At 39.3% G+C, this 21,467-nt stretch overlaps 1 protein-coding gene across 3 annotated transcripts in view; it reads left to right on the top strand.

Annotated features, from left to right (window-relative positions):
- GRID1 (glutamate ionotropic receptor delta type subunit 1) overlaps positions 1 to 21,467 on the top strand; it is a 639,335-nt gene that overhangs the window by 523,568 nt on the left and 94,300 nt on the right. For all 3 annotated transcript variants that reach the window (XM_038534516.1, XM_038534515.1, XM_038534517.1), the window contains 4 exons: positions 707 to 808; positions 2,224 to 2,421; positions 6,666 to 6,990; positions 8,105 to 8,243. In XM_038534516.1, the coding sequence (XP_038390444.1) occupies positions 707 to 808; positions 2,224 to 2,421; positions 6,666 to 6,990; positions 8,105 to 8,243 (764 nt within the window). The remainder of the gene's footprint in view (positions 1 to 706; positions 809 to 2,223; positions 2,422 to 6,665; positions 6,991 to 8,104; positions 8,244 to 21,467) is intronic.

Here is a 21,467-nt window from a genome sequence, read left to right as displayed (position 1 = left end):
AGAGGGGACGCCGTGTGAAGGACATTGCATCGCCTGTTGTTTCTGAGCCGTAGAGGGGCTCCCCAATCGCCCTGGGGGGCCTATCAGAGCTGTCTCTGGCCGTGGGAGGGACTCCGCAGCCCTGGGGGGCTATGGCAGATCCAGAGCCTGGGTGTTCCAGGCCTGTACCTGTACCTGTACCTGCATATCAAAGAGAATCATGACATCTGCCCCCTCAGCGAAGACAGGCCGCGAGCTCTCGACCCTGCCTGCAGTGGGCATCGGGGCGCAAGGCGAGCCGGACATGCTGCTCAGCCTCATCTTGCCCTGGTGGCAGCATTGGCTGAACTCAGGGGCCCTCCGGCCTGGGCAAGTCACAGGGTAATTAAAGAAAGAAGACACTTTGTGGGAGACGTGGTGATCTGAACCCCATGGGTGGATAGGATAACGTTAGACAGAAATGTTCATTCTGGAAACAATTTCTTACCAACTGGCTTTACTTGAAGGATGTGACAAGTCCTCCGAGTTCCAGATGAGTTGCTGGAGGAAGGGAGACCTTCGTCACTCACGTATTCTTTCTAAGGTTTTAAGGTGGCCTTGAGTCTCCGGGACACGGGGGGACCGCTATCCTCCCAGTGGCGGGACCCAGGATCCCGGTTTGAGGGCCGCAGTCCTGGGCTGCACGCAGATGCTATTCTGCCCCTCACACTCCCTTTTTCCTTCACAGCTGGCGACGTGGGACTCAGAGAAAGGCCTGAATGGCAGCCTGCAAGAGAGGCCCATGGGCAGCCGCCTCCAAGGACTGACTCTCAAAGTGGTGACTGTCTTGGTAGGATCACGGGCATTTTGGGGCAGTTCACCATTTGGGCTTTGGAGTTAGGGGCTTCTCTCTGTTTGGCTTCATGCTGGGCTTGGGGGGAAGGGGATCTCGTGTAGTGGCTTGGGGGCTCATAAGGCCTTTCTGGCAAATAATTTTGCAAGTAATGAAGGAAGAGGAGGGTTGGAGATTCTGTCCCAGGGCCTTCCATGGAGGTGACTGAGCTGCTCGGGAGAAGAACCACTAATCTCCACGGCCAAACTTCCAAGCAGACGCAGCCCTACCTGTTCCTGGACGTAAACAGTATCTTGACCTCCTGGTAGTCCTCTAGAGAGCTTTGCTGGCAGCCAGAGTCCTCAAAGGTGCTTGGAGGAGGCCACTCTTCCGGCACCCAAACTCGCCGATGGCCCCGTGGGACACAAACTTCACAACAAAGACCGTCTGTTGCAGTTTTCCTGCACGGTAGTCTTGGAATCGTAGACTTTTATATCTTTAAGAGACTAGGGGCATCTTCCGGCCAAGTTCTTCCTTCAGCTTTTTAGGGCTGTAGGAGACATTTTAGATTCACACGATTCAAATGGTCCCTGTGTCCCGTCAGATGCTGATGTCTCTTCAGCCCTAGAAGCCTTTGGCAGCAGCGTTCTCCTCCATCCCGTGTGCACATCACAGAATAAGCATTATGCCATAACCCCCCACGGCCCCAGGGACACTAATGAGATATATTCTCCGGGGCCGTTTGCCCAAAGTCTTGTTCGGTTTCATACGAGTGTGATGGGGAAGGCTAAGGCTTTCTCCAGAGGACCACGTGCCCTGCAGAAGCACATATGTCACAGGACAAAATGTGTGAATGTGGCTTTGGGCTCAGGAACGGCGGGCTTTAATTCTGTCCCAGGCTTTGACTTATGGTGTGACCTTCTCCCATGAATCAGAATCCATTTTCTAGTACAATCTGATGGATGTAATATTGTCTTCTCTCAATCTAATATCATAGAGCTTTTATTGTCGCTCTTTATCCTGGATGAGAAGTAACCACATTTCTCATGTGGGTCCTGAAGAATTATGGCATTTCCTAAGAACAGAGTCCTGAATGTCACAAATAAAGGAATGAAAACAAATCATGTCATTCTGGCAATGGGGTTCCGAGCAGAGGCTGGGAAAGTGTCACACAGCACAAGTAAATCTCCGTCCCTCCGTCAATGTGCTGGTGGCAGGGATCTTCCTATCCAGCGCGCGCCAAGTGTCCATAAACTGCTTTAATCCAGGGCCGAGATCTTCAGACCTCAGGCCTAAGTTGGGTGAACACATGCCCACGTCCGCAAACATTCTAAAGCGGATTCATCAGGTTGGTCTCTCCAGCAGTACCCTGGAAAGGTGTGTATCCCGGAACCCGTGATTTAATTGAAGAGCATTCGTTCTGTTGTCCTCAGGAAGAGCCTTTCGTGATGGTGGCTGAGAACATCCTTGGACAGCCCAAGCGCTATAAAGGGTTCTCCATAGATGTCCTGGATGCGCTGGCCAAGGCTCTGGGCTTCAAATATGAGATTTACCAGGCCCCCGATGGCAGGTACGGCCACCAGCTCCATAACACCTCCTGGAACGGGATGATCGGGGAACTCATCAGCAAGGTAGGTCCCGGGGCCGGCCCACGGGGTTGGGGGGGGGCACCTTGCCTGCCTCTGCGGTGATCCCTAAATTTGGCCCATTAGGCATTTAGAACTCTGGAACTAGCTAAGCAGATCACAGGTCACCACTCTTCACCCACTAGAGCTCTCTCTTCTTGAGCCCACCCCGCCCCGCCATGCTCCACCTCTGGGTTCTATCTCTCACTCTGTCTTCCTTCCGTACCTACTGCTGCCATTTCTCCAGAGCCTGCCCTGTAGCACACCCTTCCTGCAACCCACCCCACGTTTGGGCTGAAATAGGAACTTGGTTCTCGCAGGCAGTGTTAGTGAGTGCTGATTCTTTTCCCCCTCGTGGCTCACGGTGGGGTGTGTCTATACAGATGCACGCGTGTGAGTGTGTGCGTGTGTCTGCACTGTCGTGTGTAAGTGATACGACATTCCTCAGATTAATTTCACATAATTACTCTTCCTCTCTCCTGTAGAGCCTGGGTCCTCATTGAGACTCATGGTATGAGGCCAATTCACCGTGTCCCCGTCCTCACCCCTGTCACCCCAGACCCGTGGGTCGTCTCCTGACAGTTATTTATGATGGTGGCATCTGCTCCAGGCCTCGTTCCCTAGTGCTGCTGTTGCCGCCATCTCTGACGTTACAGACATCCCCAGGGGACCCCAGTGTTCTGACTGCCCTGCCTCCCTCCGGTGACCTCTGTTTGTGCTCCATGGCAGTGTCTGTACCCATGCGTTCTGTTAACATCTTGCATGTTGCTGTCACTGTTCCACTCTGACACTACCACCTGCTGTGTCCTACCACTACCACGTCTTTTGAACTTTTGCTCCTAAAACATAGGTCCTTTGCTTTATAGACCCACAAAGGCACACACAATCTCTCCAACTTCTCCTAAGTTATTTAAAAAACAATTTTATTGCAGTACTATTTTATTTATTTTTTATAATAAATTTATTTTTTATTGGTGTTCAATTTGCCAACATACAGAATAACACCCAGTGCTCATCCCATCAAGTGCCCCCCTCAGTGCCCGTCACCCATTCACCCCCACCCCCCGCCCTCCTCCCCTTCCACCACCCCTAGTTCATTTCCCAGGGTTAGGAGTCTTCATGTTCTGTCTCCCTTTCTGATATTTCCTACCCATTTCTTCTCCCTTCCCTCTTATTCCCTTTCACTATTATTTATATTCCCCAAATGAATGAGACCATATAATGTTTTATATATAAAATACACCCATTTCAAATAATTCAGTGACTTTTAGGAAATCTACTGAGTTGTGCCAACCATCTTCATAATCTAGTTTTGGGGAGCACCTGGGTGGCTCAGTCGGTTAAATGTCTGCCTTTGATGATCTCAGCCCCTTGTTGGGCTTCCTGCCTCAGTGGGGAGTCTGCTTCTCCCTCTCCCTCTGCTCCCCTCTCCCCCGGCACGTGTGCTCACATACTCTCTCTCTGTCTCAAATAAACAAAATCTTTTTAAAAACAATCTAGTTTTAGGATAATTCCATCAATTCAGTGAGATCCCTCATACTTATTTATAGTTAATTCCATTCCTGACCCCAGACCTAGGCAGCCATCAATCTATTTTCTATTTCCATAGATTTGCTTTGGTGAACATTTAATTTAAATGGAGTCATACATGGTTTTTTGTGTCTGGCCCTTTCTACTTAGCACATGTATTTGAGGTTCATCTTTCTTTAAGATTTTTGTGTCCTTGTGATACCGCATCCTTCCCTGGCTGGCATACCCTCAATATTGGACCAGATAATCCTGTGTCCTTCATCTTTTGTGATTCTCTTTGTTCTTGGTTTCTTACTGTACTGAAACCCCGACTTGATTATATTATCTACCCTCTGAATCTGACATCCACGTTGCTACATTCAATTAGAGAAGAAAATCACAAATCTGCCCAAATGGAAGTATGAACATTGTGTGGCCTCCAACCTGAGCTAGGCCTTCAGGACAGACTGAGTTCCTTAACTTGTCCTTTGTTGGACCCCTTGGCTATATCCTTTAGCGACTGTTTCAAAAGTTTGTCTTTCTCTTTAAGCAACCTAAAAGTCTTCTCTCCTAAGTAAAAAAAAAAAAAAAAAAAAAAATTGTGCTCCTATATTAGGCAAAGAAATGGAGATTTGTGGGCTTGAAATACTATTTCAACTACCTATGAAATTCACATCTGCAGACACCTGCTCTAACCTCCAGTTTCAGAGGTGGGAGTGTTATGACCCCTCTACTGGGGTCATAACTCAATCTCCCTGTGCTTCTTCTAGTCCTGGCTTCATAAATTACTTTCTCTTCTTCCCATGTTATGAACCTGTCCTGCTCCACAAGATCTCTTCTTAGTCCTTACATACGCTTTGAATGCTCCAAATTCTTAAAAGGAAATCTCTGGATCTTGAGTTTTTAAAAAGAGAGGCAAGAACCAGAGATACAAATGTGATAAGTCTAAGAGGAGAGCTTCACCCTCGTTACCTCCAATATTTTTTCTTTTTACTTTAGATATGTTGTTGATTTCACAGTTTATTTATTTAATTTTTTTGGATTTTATAGTTAATTTTTAAAATATTTTATTTATTTATTCATAAGAGACACACAGAGAGACAGAGACACAGGCAGAGGGAGAAGCAGGCTCCCTGCAGGGAGCCCCATGTGGGACTTGATCCCAGGACCCCTGGATCCCGCCCTGAGCCAAAGGCAGAGGCTCGACCACTGAGCCACCCAGGCATCCCTGGATTTCATAGATTAGAATATCAGTTTATTTGTCAGTCTAGTCCACATATTAAACCTGATAAAAATCTTTTCCCGATAAAGTCTTTTTATGTATGTTTTCCCAATGTAATTTATTTTTTTAAAAGATTTTATTTATTAGAGAGAGAGAAGAGAAAGAGGAGGAGAGAGAGAGAAAGAGAAAACCTAAAGCAGACTCCATACTGAACACAGAACCTGACACGGGGCTTGATCCCACAATGGCAGGATCATGACCTGAGCTGAAACCAAGAGTTGGCTGCTTGATCGACTGAGCCACCCAGGCACCCCTCTTTTCCCTATTTATTTATTTATTTATTTATTTATTTATTTATTTTTATTATTTTTTTTAAAATATTTTTTTCTTTATTTATTTATGATAGTCACACAGAGAGAGAGAGAGAGAGAGAGGCAGAGACATAGGCAGAGGGAGAAGCAGGCTCCATGCACCGGGAGCCCGACGTGGGATTCGATCCCGGGTCTCCAGGATCGCGCCCTGGGCCAAAGGCAGGCGCCAAACCGCTGCGCCACCCAGGGATCCCCTTTTTTCCCAATTTAAATATGCACATTGGATCAGTTGTCAGAGCTGATTACTCTAAACTAAGCAGTTCTGATGATGCCTCCTACTTAAAGGTCCAAGAGCCAAGATTAGGATGATCAGTGTATATTTTGATGCTCTTGTGGTTGGAGTGGGGACTGCAGGCCCATTATTACCCACCATCATCCCCTGGGGCCTACTTATCCTAACCTCCACCAGTCTTGGCACTCTCATCTTTCAGTCTAGTTCCATCTTATTGGAGTCTTTGTCTATTTTTAAAATTAAGTCCATCTTAGAAAGCAAAAATATTGCAAGGTGCTTTTTAAAGTCCAGCGTGCCCAGAAAGTTCCCTCCCAACATGGCTTTAGTATATGAAAAATCAACCCATATGTCTGCGAGGCCATGAATTAAGGGCTGATCAATGACAGTACATAACCCCTTTCGTCTTGGAGGATATTACTCTCTGGCATAAAGTCTGCATATAAAACAACCAGAGACTGGGACATTAATGAGATTTCTAGTAGTCGTACAACTTACCACGTAATTCTGAAGCATCTGAAGAGAGGGAGACATCCATGTGGGCTAATGGAAGCTTGGAGAGGCTTGATGAAAGTATAGCAAGGATGCAGATAAGTCTAGAAGAAGATAGAAGGAAGGGCCTTCTTGGTGGGAAGCAGGGCTGGGGTAGAAGGAAGAACCGGCAAAAGAAAGAAGATAGTGGAAGTTTCCGAGAACAACAAGAAAGTGAAGAAAAACTATAATTCAAACAGACAACTTAGTGGGTTTTTTTTTTTTTTTTTTTTTTTTTTTTTACAATATTCGAGGTCACAGGTTGTCACCTCTTGAATCTGTTTCCTCTTGACAAAACAGCCCAAAGGGTAGAGGGCAGGCCTTGCCCCGGGGTGGGACCCTGCAGGAAGTGGGGACCGATGCCTGATGAGTTGGTTTTGCCTTTCAGAGAGCAGACCTGGCCATCTCGGCCATCACAATCACCCCGGAGAGGGAGAGTGTTGTGGACTTCAGCAAGCGCTACATGGACTATTCGGTGGGCATCCTGATCAAGAAGCCCGAGGAGAAAATCAGCATCTTCTCTCTTTTTGCTCCGTTTGATTTTGCCGTGTGGGCCTGCATTGCAGCAGCCATCCCCGTGGTGGGCGTGCTGATATTTGTGTTGAACCGGATCCAGGCCGTGAGGGCTCAGAGTGCTGCCCAGCCCCGACCCTCCGCTTCGGCCACCTTGCACAGTGCCATCTGGATAGTCTACGGGGCCTTCGTACAGCAAGGTACGAGTCCTGGTTTCCTGATGTCGCCGGAGCCCCAGGGGCCTGAGAGAACTTGCCCACTGGCCGAGTTCTTAGATAGGTTTTGGCAAAGTCATTTTAAATGCAGTTTTATTTCATCTCTAGGACAGGACCAATATCAGGCTGCCCCCAATTTCTCTGAGTAATACAGATAGAAATTAAATGAAGTGACAAGGAACTCAACTTCAAAGCCCGGTTCTCCGCTTTAGATAAAATTAACTTTGGAGTTCTGCTTTGCACTCTTCTCCCCTCCCACATTAGGTTGATTGTTATGCATCCGGGGTTGTCAGATGAAACTGAATCTTGCTTAAATTTGCAGTCTTAATAGGAAAAAAAAAATCACAATTGCTTTTCAATCATCTAAGCAATACTCCATCCATTCTTGAGATACAAAGTCTCCTTCCTCTGTGAAGTCTGGAGAGCACTTGGTAAGTTCCTGGTTCGTGCAGTTTTGACCTAAACTATGAATTGCAAAGTTCCTAATGTGAGTGTTGGCTTTGTTTGCACCATGGCAAAACATGTACCGCCTGTTCACCAGGTTATATAAGATTAGTCGGTGAAACGCTTTCTTCTGCTACCACCGAAGGGACCGAGGAGAAATAATTGGCCTCAACGGGGCAGCTTCAGACTACAAGTCACAGGCAATGACTTCTGAAAATCCTAGGAAAAAAGTCATCTAGTGAGGGCTGAATATTAATAAAAGTGAGATCTCATTTCTGAGGTTTATAAGAAAGCCAGGGAACCCTCCAGGTAGGAGGTAATTCTATATTTACAGAATTCCTGAGACTACTCTCTCTGAATTCGAAATGGGGAAAGGCTCTTACATCAGGTTGCAGCCCTGGAAGTAGGCAACCCAGTGAAGTCCTGGATCTTTGTATTTGGTGGTCCTTCATCCCTTTCCAAGATGGATAATCTTTGGATTCCTTCCCAGAATTGTCACAGTCCCCCATAACCAGCCAGCAACTCAGTTCCCTGCTCCCTAGCCCAACCTCTTGGTGGTTCCTTGAGCCCGGCTGCAGGGTGGAGCTGGAGCATTTCTGTGGGGATGGGAGTGAGCACGAAGTCCAGGGCCAACCACTTTGCTGGCCTCCTGCAGGTGGCGAATCCTCCGTGAACTCCATGGCCATGCGCATCGTGATGGGTAGCTGGTGGCTCTTCACCCTCATTGTGTGCTCCTCCTACACAGCGAATCTTGCTGCATTCCTTACAGTGTCCAGGATGGACAACCCCATAAGGTAAGATCCATTCCTCCCTCCAGATCTGGGATCATGCAGCTCCGAAAAGCTGTAAAGACAATATAGCCTCATGTTATAGAGGTAAACAGACTCAGATCCCAGATCTGCAGTTTGATCATCGTACTCAATGCATTGGAGAGCTTTGCTCCTCTTGTATTTTACTTCATACACAATTATATAAATGCATAAATGAATTAAATAATACTTCTCTGAACATTTAAATGCTGCTTATAAGACTAAGAAATCAAAACATTAAAAATTAACAAATTAAATTTCCTCAGGCATTTAAACGTTGATTACAAACTTATTTAATCAAAATTTTCTAAACATTAAATTAAAATTAATTAAGACCACAAGTCTAAGATATTTTCCCAAATCTTCAAACACCTTAAACTTATTTTTAAAGACATGCCACTATCACGGTGATTAGAAAACTTATTTCACTTATACTTGTGAAATTATTGAAATCAGGGAATAAAAACATTTCTTTGTTTTACCAAAGTTTTAAAAATATGGTGTAAAAGAATTAGTTCAACATAGTGGAATAACATGGGAGCACCTTTGTTTTAGGATCAGAATTCCACATACTGTGTAAATTGCAGATGAACTTGGGCCAAGTGAAGGGGTGTTTGCAATGCTGTTGCTGAAGTGACCGTGGGCACTAGTCTGCGTTTCCTCCGGTACCATATTGGCCGCAATATCCCCTCTCACTGGATTCCTGATTATCGTGTGTAATTTCTCCCTTAATTCATCATACTCACTATCATTATATGGATTCTTTTGATCCACAGCCCTACCTGGTCATCCGTACTTAACTAGCTTCTATGGCTCCCAGCGGCCTATTTAAAAGAGTTCAGACTCTGGCCAGGATTCAAAATTTAGTATGATAGCATCCAGTCTTATTTTTCAGTTGGCATTTTTATTGAGATAATTATAGATTCACATGCAGTTGTAAGAAATAATGCAGAGAGATCTCATAATACCCTTTAACTGGTTTCCCCCCATGGTCACATTTTGCAAAACTGTAGTCATCTTATCACAGCCAGAGTATTGATATTAAGAGAACTGGCTGATTCTATTCAGATTTCCCCTCTTGTACTCATTTCCCTGCGCACGTGCATGTGCGTGCATCTGGTGCTACACAGTCTCGTCAAGTGTGTAGATGTGTGTATTCATCACCACAGTAAAGATGATAAAGAATTTTATTCCTACGAGGATCCCTTGTATTTTCCTCTTATGGCCACACCCATCTCACACACACTTCTTCCCCTCTAGTCCTGCTCTCAACCCCTGGTGACCACTCATGTGTTCTCCATTTCTAAGATGTTATCATTTCAGGGCACCTGGGCGGCTCAGTCAGTGAAGCGTCCAACTTTTGATTTCAGCTCAGGTCACAATGTCAGGGTTCTGGAGTTCTGGAGTTGGGCCCCACCTCGGGCTCATGCTCAGTACCAAGTCTGCTTGTCTCTCTTCCTCTGCTCCTCCCCCCTGCTCACTCATGTTCTCTCTCTCTCTCTCAAATAAATAAGTAAATAAAAATCTTTAAAATGTTGTCATTTTATATATGTTATATGAATGGAATCATAGCTTTTGGATTGCCTTTTTCATTTAGTGCCATTCTCTGGAGGTTCATCCAGGTTGGTGTGTGTATTAATAATTCATTGCCTTTTTGTTGCTTAGTAGTATTACATGCACCACAGCTTGTTCGTGAGTTCACACACTGGAGGATGTCAGCTTGTTTTCGCCCTTATGCAATTATGAAGAAAGCCACTGTACGTATTTGTGCGTAGGTTTTGGTGTGAACACAAGTTTTCATTTGTTTGTGATACATATCCAAGAGTGCAATTGCTGGGTCATGTGGTAATAGCAGGTTTTATAAGAAATTATGTTTTATAAGAAACTATCAACCCATATTCTAGAGTGACTGGAACTTTATATTACTACTAGTGGTATGGTAATGATCCGGTTTCTTTGCATCTTTGCCAGCATTTAGGATTTTCACTATTTTTTTATTTTACCATTCTGATAGGCATGGACTGATATCTCATTCTGGTTTTAATTTGCATTTCCCTAATGAGCAATTGTGTTGAACACCTTTTAATGTGCTTATTGCTAACTATATAGTAACCTCTTTGGTGAAATATCCATTTGAGTATTTTGCCCATTTTCTTTTTCTTCCTTTCTCTCTCTCTCTCTCTCTCTCTCTCTCTCTTTTTTAGAGAGAGACAAAGAGAGCACACATGCATGAGCAGGGGGAAGAGCAGAGGGAGAGAGAATCCCAAGCAGGTTCCATCGCAGTACAGAGCCTGACTTGGAACTCGAATCTCACGACCCTGAGATCATGACCTAACCCAAAATCCAGAGTGGGGTGCTTACCCAACTGAGCCACCCAGGAGCCCCTTGCCCATTTTCCAAATCGGTTGTTTGACTATTACTCTTGTGTTTTGAAAGTTCTTTATATATTTTAGATACTAGTTCTTTGTCAGACATCTTATTTGTAAATATTTTCCCCACTCTGTACTTTCTCTTTTCAACATCTTAACAAGTTCTTTCACAGAGAAAAAAAATGTTAATTCCTGTGAAGTCCAATTTATAAATTTATTCTTTTGTGGATCATACCTTTGGTGTCAAGTCTAACTCTTGCCTAACCTTAGACCATGAAGATAATCCCCTGTTTTTTCTGTTTTTCCTCAAAGTGTTGTAATTTTACATTTTACGTTTCAGTCTACAGTCAATTTTGAGTTAATTTTTGTATAAGGCATGAGGTTAAGTGAGTTTTAGATACATAATTCTGTTACACACACACACAAACACACATATATGGTTTTGTCTATGAACATCCAATTACTTTAGCATCATTTATTAAAAAGGCTGTTCTTCCTTCATTGAATTGCTTTTGCAATTTGTCAGAAATCAGCTGGGTGCATGTGGGTCTACTTCTGAGTTTTCCATTCAGTTCCATTGATCTATGTGCCTGTGCCTTTGCCGATACCACACTGTCTTGGTTACTATAGCTACAGAGTAAACCTTAATATTGGGCAGAGTGACCCCTCTCATTTTATTCTTCTTTGTTCAGCTTGTTTTAACTATTCTGGGGCCTGCATCTTTCTACTCAAATTTTATAAACATATGTTTATAAAAAATTTTCCAAGATTTTGATAGGAATTGCATTAATTATAGTTAAAATTGCATTAAACCAATAGATCATAACTTGCTGAGACTATCATGAATGGGTATTAGATTTCTCAAATGCTTTTTTTTTTTTCCTTGCTTGACAGGACCATATGATTTTTCTTCTTTGGCTTACTAATATGATAGATTACAGTGATTGTTTTTCAAATGTTGTGTACCTTGAACGAATCTCCCCTGGTCATGATCTATGATTCTTTGCATATATTTCGGATTCTTTCTGCTGATATTCTGGTTGAGGATTTTTACATCTAAATTTATGAGAATTGGGCAACCCAGGTGACTCAGCGGTTTAGCACTGTCTTCAGTCCGGGGTGTGATCCTGGAGACCTGGGATCAAGTCCCATGTCAGGTTCCCTGCATGGAGCCTGCTTCTTCTGCCTGTGTCTGTTCCTCTCTCTCTCTCTCTCTCTCTCTCTCTCTGTGTGTCTCTCATGAATAAATAAAATCTTAAATAAATAAAAAAATTTATGAGAATTATCAGTTTTCACTTTTATTTATTGTGCTATTTTTGTCTAGTTTTGGTTTCAGGGTAGCACTGGCTTCATAAAATGATTTAGGAAGCCTTCTTATCTTCTGTTTTCTGTGAGAGATTATATAAAGTTGGTGTTAATTCATCTTTAAATGTATAATTCTCCAGGGAAACCTTCTAGAAGATCCATGTTCTTGGAGCTTTTAAGTTAATAAATACAATTTTCAAAGTAAAGGGCAATTCATATTGTCTATTTCATCTTCAGGTTTAGTTGGCTTATAGTGTTGTTCATGTTTTTCATTTAGTTGCTGATCTTCTATTGTTGTGGATCAATTATTGAATGTGGGATATTAAAGTCTCTAGCCATTTTTTTCAGAACTGCCTATTTTTCCCTTCAGTTTTATCAATTTTGATCCGTATGTTTTGGGACTCTATTGTTAGATGTACATATGTTTCTAATTGTAATTTTTTATATTCTTATCAAATGACCCTTTTATATACTGCTCTTCTTTGTCTCTTACAAAAACTTTTCCCTTAATGTTTACTTTGTCTGGTATTAGTATCCCATTCCAGTTCTCTTTTGGTTATTGTTTGAACAAAATTTTTTTATTCTTTTATTTTCGATCTATTTGTCTTGGGATCTAAAGTGAGTCACGTCCATATAACATATAGTTCAATCATGTTTTTTCATCTGTTCTACCAATCTCTGCTTTAATTGGATAGTTTAATCCATTTACATCTAATGTAATTAGTGATAAGGAAGAAATTACTTCTGCCATGTTATTATTAGTTCTTTTTCTGTCTTACACCTCTGTTGTTCCTCATTTCCTCCATTACTTCTTTCTTTTGTGTTAAATAGATATATTCCTTATACCATTTTGATTCCCCTGTTTTTCTTTTACTATATAGAGTTTTGAGTTATATTTTTAAGTGGTTGCCCAAGGCATGTCAATTCCCATCTTAATTTACAACAATGTAATTTGGATCAAAGCCAACTTTATTTTAATAGTATGAAAAAATTGAAAAAATGTTTCTCTCTGTTCTACTCCACCTCTGCCCCAGGAATTCCTTTATGAAGCTGTCGGATCCCTTACTTTTTTGGGAAGTAACAAAATTTTTCCCAATTTATTCAATGGATGCTCTTCTATATTTAATTTTTAAATTCTTTTTTTTTGGGTTTTTTTTTTACTTATTGAATAAATTTCATAATTTGTTTCAAAACAACTTTAATTTTAATTTTTAAATCGTGATGAAATATACATAACATAAATTTTATCATTTTAATTATTTTTAAGTGTACAGTTTATTTATTTTTATTTTTTTAAGATTTTATTTATTTATTCATGAGTGACACAGAGAGAGAGGCAGAGACACAGGCAGAGGGAAAAGCAGGCTCCATGCAGGGAGCCCGATGTGGAACTGGATCCCGGGACTTCAGTATCACGCCCTTGGCAGAAGGTAGATGCTCAACCTCTGAGCCACCCAGGTGTCCCTTAAGTGTACAGTTTAATGTCATCAAGTATATTCACATTGTTCTATAAACATCATCACCATCCATCTCTAGAATGCTTCATATTGTAAAACTGAAAGTCTATACAGTACTCCCCATTCCCTACTTTCCCAGACTCTGGAAACCATAGTCCTGTTATCTCTCTATAAATTTGACTACTCTAGGTACCTTGGATAAGTGAAACAATACAGTTTTTGTCCTTTCGTGACTAACTTATTTCACTTAGCATGTCTTAAAGCTTCATTGATGTTGTAGCGTGTGTATAAATATGCAGCATATATATCACATTTTGTTTATACATTCATCTGTTGAGAGATGCATCTGTTGCTTCCATCCTTTGGCTATTTAATAATGCTGTTTTAAACACAGGTGTATAGGTATATGTTCAAGTCCTGGCTTTACGTACTCTTGGGTATATACTCAGAAGTGGAATTGTTGTATCATATGGTAATTCTATGTTTAACTTTTTTTATTAGGAACTACTTTATCATATTCTACAGCAATTCCACCATTTCACAGTCCCACCAGCAACTAACAAGAATTCCAGTTTCTTTACAACCTTACCCATACTTATTTTTTGTTTTGTTTTCATAATAGCTATCCTAATGGGTGTAAAGTGGTATCTCATTTTGGTTATGATTGGCATTTCCCTGATAATTAGTGATACTGAGCATCTTTTCATGTGTTAATGGCCATTTGCATATCTTCTTTGGAGAAATGTCTGTTTAAGTTTATTGCCCATTTTTAATTAGGTTGTTTTTATTACTGGGCTGTAGTTTTTTATGTATATCTCAGGTATTAATCTCTCATTAGATATTGTAAATATCTTCTCCCATTTTATGGGTAGCCTTTTAATTCTGTTGGTAGTGTCTTTGGATGCAGAGAAGTTTTTAATTTTGATGAAGCCCATATTATCTATTTTTTGTTATTGTCAGCTTTCCTTTTATTGTCATATCTAAGAAATTATTGCCAGATCCAATGTCATGAAATCCTTCCTGAATGTTTTATTCTAGGAGTTTTATAGTCTTAGGTCTTATATTTAAGATTTTGATCCATTTTGTTAATTTTTATACATGGTGTAAGGTTAGGGTCCTATTTCATTCTTTTGCATGAGGATACTGTGTTTTCCCAGCACCATTTATTAAAAAAGACTGTCCTTTCCTCATTGAGTGGATTTGTTTCAAACCTTTGTTTGAAATGATTTGAATATAAATGAGATCTGGGCTTTTTATTCTATTCCATTGGCCTGTCTGTGCATCTCTCTTCATGTCAGTACACACTATTTTGATTACTATAGCTTTGTAGTACATTTTGAATTCAGGAAATTTGAGATCATCAACTTTATTCTTTATCAAAATTGTCTTGACTAATTGGGGATCCTTGAGGGGGAAATTTTACAATGGATTTTTCTATTTCTGCCTGAACCATCATTGGAATTTTGATAGAGATCACACTGAATTTGTAAATTGCTTTAAGTAGTATTGACATTTTAACAATATGAAGTATTTCAATCCATGAGCATAGATAGGTGTCTTATCATTTATTTGTGTCTTTAACTTATTTCAGAAACATTATTTAGTTTTCAGTATATATGTCTTTTGCCTTTTTGATTAAGTTTATTCTTAGGTATTTATTCTTTTTGACATTATTATAACTGGGATTGTTTTTGTATTTCCCTTTCAGAGGATTCACTATTAATGTACAGAAATGCAACTGATCTTGGTTTATTATTTTTTTTTAGCCTACAACTTTGCTGATTTATTTATTCTAGTATTTGCGGTTTTTGTGTGTGTCCAATTTTAAGGTTTTCTACATATCAGGTCATGTTGTCTGACAGCAGAGATACTTCCACTTCTTTCCTTCCAACTTGAAAATCTTTTATTTCTTTTTCTTGCCTAATTGTCTGACTATGACTTCCAGTACTATGTTGAATGGAAGTGGTGAAAATAGGCATTCTTGTCTTGTTCCTGACCTTAGAGGAAAAGCCTTGAGTATAATGTTAGCTTTGAGTTTCTTTTATATGGCCTTTATTACATCAAGGTAGCTTCCTTTTCTTCCTAGCCTGTTAAGTTTTTATCATGAAAGGGTATTTCATTTTGTCAAATGCTTTTCCTGCCTTGAGATGATAATGTGGTTTTTTTCCCCCTTCATTTGGGTAACATAGAATTTTATACTGATGGATCTTGGTATGTTGAACCATCCTTACATTTCAGAATAAATATTGGTTGGTCCATATTTAAAAACATATGCTGTTGAATTCAGTTTCCTAGTATTTTTTAAAAAGATTTTATTTATTTATTCATGAGAGACAGAGAGAGAGAGAGAGAGAAAGAGAGAAAGAGAGAGAGAGAGAGAGAGAGGCAGAGACACAGGCAGAGGGAGAAGCAGACTCCATGCAGGGATCCAGACGTGGGACTCAATCCCGGGACTCCAGGGTCAGGCCTTGGGCTGAAGGCGGCGCTAAACTGCTAGGCCACCAGGGCTGCCCAGTTTCCTAGTATTTTGTTGAAGATTGTTGAATCCACATTACTCAGGAATATTGGTTTGTAGTTTTCTTTTCTTCTTCTTTTTTTTTTTATTGGAGTTCAATTTGCCAACATATAGCATAACACCCAGTGTTCATCCCATCAGGTTTGCAGTTTTCTTTTCCTGTAATGTGTTTTTAAGGTTCTGACCTCTTAGAATGAGTTAGGAAGCATTCCCTCCTCTTGCATTTTTGGAGTAAGAATTTGAGGAGGATTGGTGTCCATTCTTTAAATGTATATTGTATGTTTCTAGGAATTTGTTTATTTCAACTTATTGGTGGACCACTGACAGGTTGTATAATATAAATATATTTAATTTTCTCTCATGTCTACTTATGCATTCTAAATTATTTTCATGATGTTTAGCATTCTATTACCATTATTATTAATATGGTTCCCTAGGAACCACCACCACCACAACTGGAAGTTAAGGATCCTCTCTTAACCACCAGTGGTTTCCTTTAGGCTTCAATATACATGCACTGTTGTTTCTCTTTCAGAATCAAGCTTGAAACCATGTATTTATATCTTTCCCTCGATGGTCCTGGAATACCTTTTTGTCCTTCCCTCCTACTCAATCATGTTTTAGTAATATAATCTGAGATTTGGGGCCCAGTTTACTATTGTTATTTCTTTCCTTCTCCTTCTCCTCCTCCTAATATTTGATGGTTTCTCTAATATATATATAGCATTTCATTCTTTTGTTTTATCACATCTACATTTATAGTCATTATTTGGACTGAAATCTATGTTCCAGGGGTTTCAGTGATTGTTGAATGTTTCTCTACTCTGTGATTTGCCATAGTTCATTTCTTTATTTTGATAAATTTTTGTTCAGCTAGAGTAGTTATTTGAGCAATAGGTCTAGCAAGAATGGTATATGTTGTGAGATAATATATCGGAGAATCTTTTTCTGTTGCATTTATGCATGAATTAAAAAAACTAATCTGGTATAATATTCTAGTTACATCTTTTCCTCTTCATATTGTATAGAATTTCCTCTATTGTCTGAATTCTATAGGATTTGCTCCGTTGTTCTTCCTGTATGTAATGCCTCAGAGAAGCATGAGAATACCCCATTCACCTCCTTTTCCTCTGCTCCTCTTTCCTTTCCTATCTTTTCTTCTCACTCTTTCCTCTACTCTCTTTTTTCTGTCTCCTTTTTCTCCCTTGTCTTCTCCTTCCTCCTTCCCTTTCACTTAACTTCCGTCCTCCTCTCTCCTTCCTACTCTTGTTGCTTTTCCTCTTCCTCCCTCTATTTTAATCCCTCCTTCTCCTTCTTCTCTTCCCTCCTCTTCCTTCTTCTCTACCTCTTCCTTCTCTGTGTCACTTTCCTTTTCACTTTCTCCTCCTCCCCCTCCTTCCTTCTCCCTCTATTCTTCCCCACTGTTCCCCCTTCTTCCTTCCTCTCCATGTCTTCTTCCCATTATTTCCCACTTTTTTCCTTATATCCCTGCTCATCATCATCTTCCTTCTCCCCTTCTCTCCTTATGATCCCTTTTCTTTCTTCTCCCCTCCTTTTTATTTTCTTCCTCATTTACTTCTCCTTTCTTATGCTTTCTTCTTTGCCATTAACCTTAATATCCTTGAATATAAAAACTTCTATCAATATTTAATGAGTTGGCCTACATGTCATTAATTATGATTTGAATTCTGAATTCTTTATTACATGCAAAAAACAACCTGATAGCTTTAGCTCATTAATTTTGTCATTTATTAAATCTTCCCTTATCTATTACATCTTTTGCATTTGTCTTTGTCTTGTTTCCAGGAACATTGAATTTTTGTATGTTGATACTATGAGTCCTTTATGTCTGTTGTACTCTCTGATAATTTCCACTCATTTATCTTTTTCTTTTTATTCAGAGAGTTCTTTATCTTGTCTTTCAAATTTCTGATTAGATTTTTTCCAGTGTTCATATGTTTTTCAACATTAATGAGTATATAAATTCTCCTTGTTATTTGTATTTCTCCTTCATTTTTCCTCTCTACCACTGTTAATACCTCTTTTATGTCTCAGCCACTCTTTATGAAATTAATATTTATTTTTTGTTTTAAAGAGTCTTTAATTATAGTGGATTATACCTATAGAAAAACAAATATTTTTAAAACTTAATTTCCCTTAGTATATACTTTTCAAACAGTATGTTTTTAGGGTCTTTGATGCACTATAATATATTTACACATTATTTCTTTCATGCTAAATCCCTTCCTTATACCTACATGTTGTTGTTTTTATGTTTAGTATGCTCTTTCGTGATTCTAGAGAACTCTTTCCATAAACAGGGAGTCCAGAGACTCCCTGAATCTCCTAATATTTCACCTGGCTACCGGTAGAATCATCCTCTCAGATCTTAACCTGATCTTGTGAATTTAGCTGGAGACTGTGATGTAAATCCCCATTACAAGCCCTGTGCCTTGGTGGAAAGCTTCCTTTTTAGAGTTTTTGCCTTGATAAAGTTTCTGTTTCTAGAATCCTGATTGATGCAGCCCCTGCAACAGTATGAAAAGTCACTGTATTTCTTAACCTTCTTTCTGGCAATGCTCTTCTCTCTGTCAGAGACAAATGCCAGTGAATTGGGATTTCTGAATATTGTATCTGCAGAGGCCAGAGGAATTCAAGGGCCTTCCATTATTGCTACTTTGAATTGCTTTGTCTATGTAGGTATAAAAGGAAATCCACTGAGATGATGACTTTCAATGCAAGATGAATTTGAGTCTTGCATTGCTGTGTCCCACTAATTTGCTTCTCCCAAATATCTGATAAATGGGTGGCATCCTTCCCTAGGTTCATGATACATGATCGCCTGTAGTTTACAAAATTACATGGTCATTTCGGAGTTATCTGGAAGGCTTAATGATGGATATCTGTCCTCTTTTTACTGATGAGTCTTTCTTATAAATCCAAATGGTCTCTGGCCTATGCATTTTCAAACTAATATAAAACCATTCAGTAATGATTGTTAAACTCCTTATAAATGTTCATATTCAGTGTCCATGTAAATGTCCTAGTCTTTAAAACCTATAAATTCCTTTACAAGCTTAAGGAAAGCTGGTATTCAAGAGAGACTGATTATATATATATATATATATATATATATATATATATATATATATTAGAACAGAAATATACTTAATAATTACCTTAAGCAATTTTTAGCTTTCTTGTTTGGAATGGGTATAAAGTCCATTCAAGGAAGAGGACCTATCTTCATTTTAGTTCACTAAACTTATCTCAAAATATAATTACTTTTATCTCCATTACAATTACAAGTAGATCTTTACCTATTGTCATGAAGAAAGCAGAGTCATTTGGAAAAGGTAGCATTGACAGGTAGTTTGGCACTACAAGCATCAATGCCCTATATTTAGGAAATGCTTTGGTTAAAAGTTCTAGATTAGTAGAATTCAGAGGGATCACATTCAGAGGGATCCCAATTATCCTACAGGCTTGTGTTGGCAGGCAGAAGCACAGTGGTATGACTAGGAGATATAACAAAGTGCAGTTGTAATGAGCATAGCCAGTTAAGCTTAATTGCCAGGGTTCACATCTTCTCTCCCACTTACTAACTATGTGATCTTGGGTGATTTACCTAATCTCTATACACCTTTCTTTTCTCATCTATGTATAAGAGTAAGAGTAGCATCTATATCATAGGACTATTGAGGGAGATTAACAAACATATGTTAGAGTTTAGAACATTAACTGGCACATAGAAAGGACCATATATAAGTCTAGAAACAATTGTTGTTGACAAGGACCTTGGCAGTCAAAGTAATAGCTCTGGGATTTGGAATCCTGGATTGAGGAAAAGCAGCATGACTGGAAGATGTGGGTAAGAAGATGACAGTCTAGGAAGTAGAAAACTGTTTTGGTAAAGTCACCAGCTGGCTGGCTGACATTAATCATACCTCCTTTCTCATTCTTAGTTTCTCTATCTGTAAAATGGGGAGGTTGCTATAAATGGCCTTATTATGATATTTTAGATGTCTGTTCATCTTTCCATTGAATTTGGAAACCTCACATTTGTAAACTAAAATGACCAAAAACTTCCTACAGATAAATTCTTGGCTAAGCTGGGGAAAGATAGACCATCCATAATAAGAGCTTTTTCTTGTGTCCACACATTCATATAGTTTCAGAAGGAAAAATAAAATGATTGAACATAACAGCAATCAAATTTATCCCAAGATAATTTTACCTCTAGTCTTCTTGGTTTAAAAATTGATCTTTATTCACATAAACTTGCTGTAACTTTTTATTACAAAATTTTTATGATTATTTGCAATCTTATGATAAACTGGAAATCTAGTTCACCTTGGATGTGGTGATGACTTCTTAGCTACAACACCAAAAGTACAATCAATAAAAGAAAAATTGATAGATTGGGCTTCATTAAATTTTAAAACTTCTGTGACAAAGATACTGGTAAGATAATGAGAAGACAAGTCAGAGATTGGGAAAGAATCTTGGCAAAATATATATCAAATACAGCATTAGTATCTAAAATGGATAAAGAACTCTTAAAATTGAACAATAAGAGAACAAATAACTCATTTAAAAAACAGGCAAAAGAGCTGAACAGGCATCTCACCCAGAAGATTTGCATATGGCAAACAGCCCTGTGGACAGATGCCTAATATCATATATCATTAGGGAACCAAAAAATAAGATAACGAGGTACCACTACATTAGAATGGCCATAGCGCAAAACCACTGACAGCACCAAATACTGGTGAGGATGTGGAGCAAAAACTACTCTCTTTCATTTCATTTCCATTCATTGGGAATGGAAAATGGCCACTTCAGAAGAAATTTTGACAGTTTCTTACAAAACTAAACCTATGCTTATCATATGATCCAGCAGTCACACTCCATGGTATTTACCCAAATGAATTGAAATCACATATCTACACTAAAACTTGCACATGAATTTTTATGACAGCTTTACTTGTGATTACCAAAATATGGAAGCAAGAGATGAATGGATAAACTCAGGTACATCCACTCAATGGAATATTATTCAGTACTAAAAATAAATGAGCTATCAAGATGTAAAAAGACATAGAGGAACTTTAAATATATATTAATAAGTGAAAGTGTTATGCAAGATAAATAAATATATATTTAAAATTATTTATACTTTATTTGTAATATTACTTATATGTAATTATAAATATTTATGTTTATTTGTATACTAGTAAATTATTATTTATATTTGAAAAATATATATGGATTTTACTAAGACCTATCTCAGTTTTAAGATAACTTGTGGATAAAATGAGGAAAAATATGAAGGGCAGGGCTAGTTATCAATTAGGCCAAATGAAGCCAACTTACCAATTTTTCTTTTTTTGATCATGTTTTTGGTATTATATCTAAGAAATCAAACCCAAGGTCAAACCCAAGGTGGATCAGTTGCTGTTTAGAGTTATTTAAAGGCTGTTTACATTTAGATTATTGTTAATTTATATGTGAAGTTTCCATTTTTATAATTACTATATGCTTAAAGACATTGAACGAGAAT

This window comes from Canis lupus, chromosome 4 (assembly GCF_011100685.1).
Source record: "Canis lupus familiaris isolate Mischka breed German Shepherd chromosome 4, alternate assembly UU_Cfam_GSD_1.0, whole genome shotgun sequence".
NCBI lineage: Eukaryota > Metazoa > Chordata > Mammalia > Carnivora > Canidae > Canis > Canis lupus.
The sequence above is the reverse complement of the archived record's forward strand: the minus strand, read 5'-3'. Positions and strand labels throughout refer to the sequence as shown.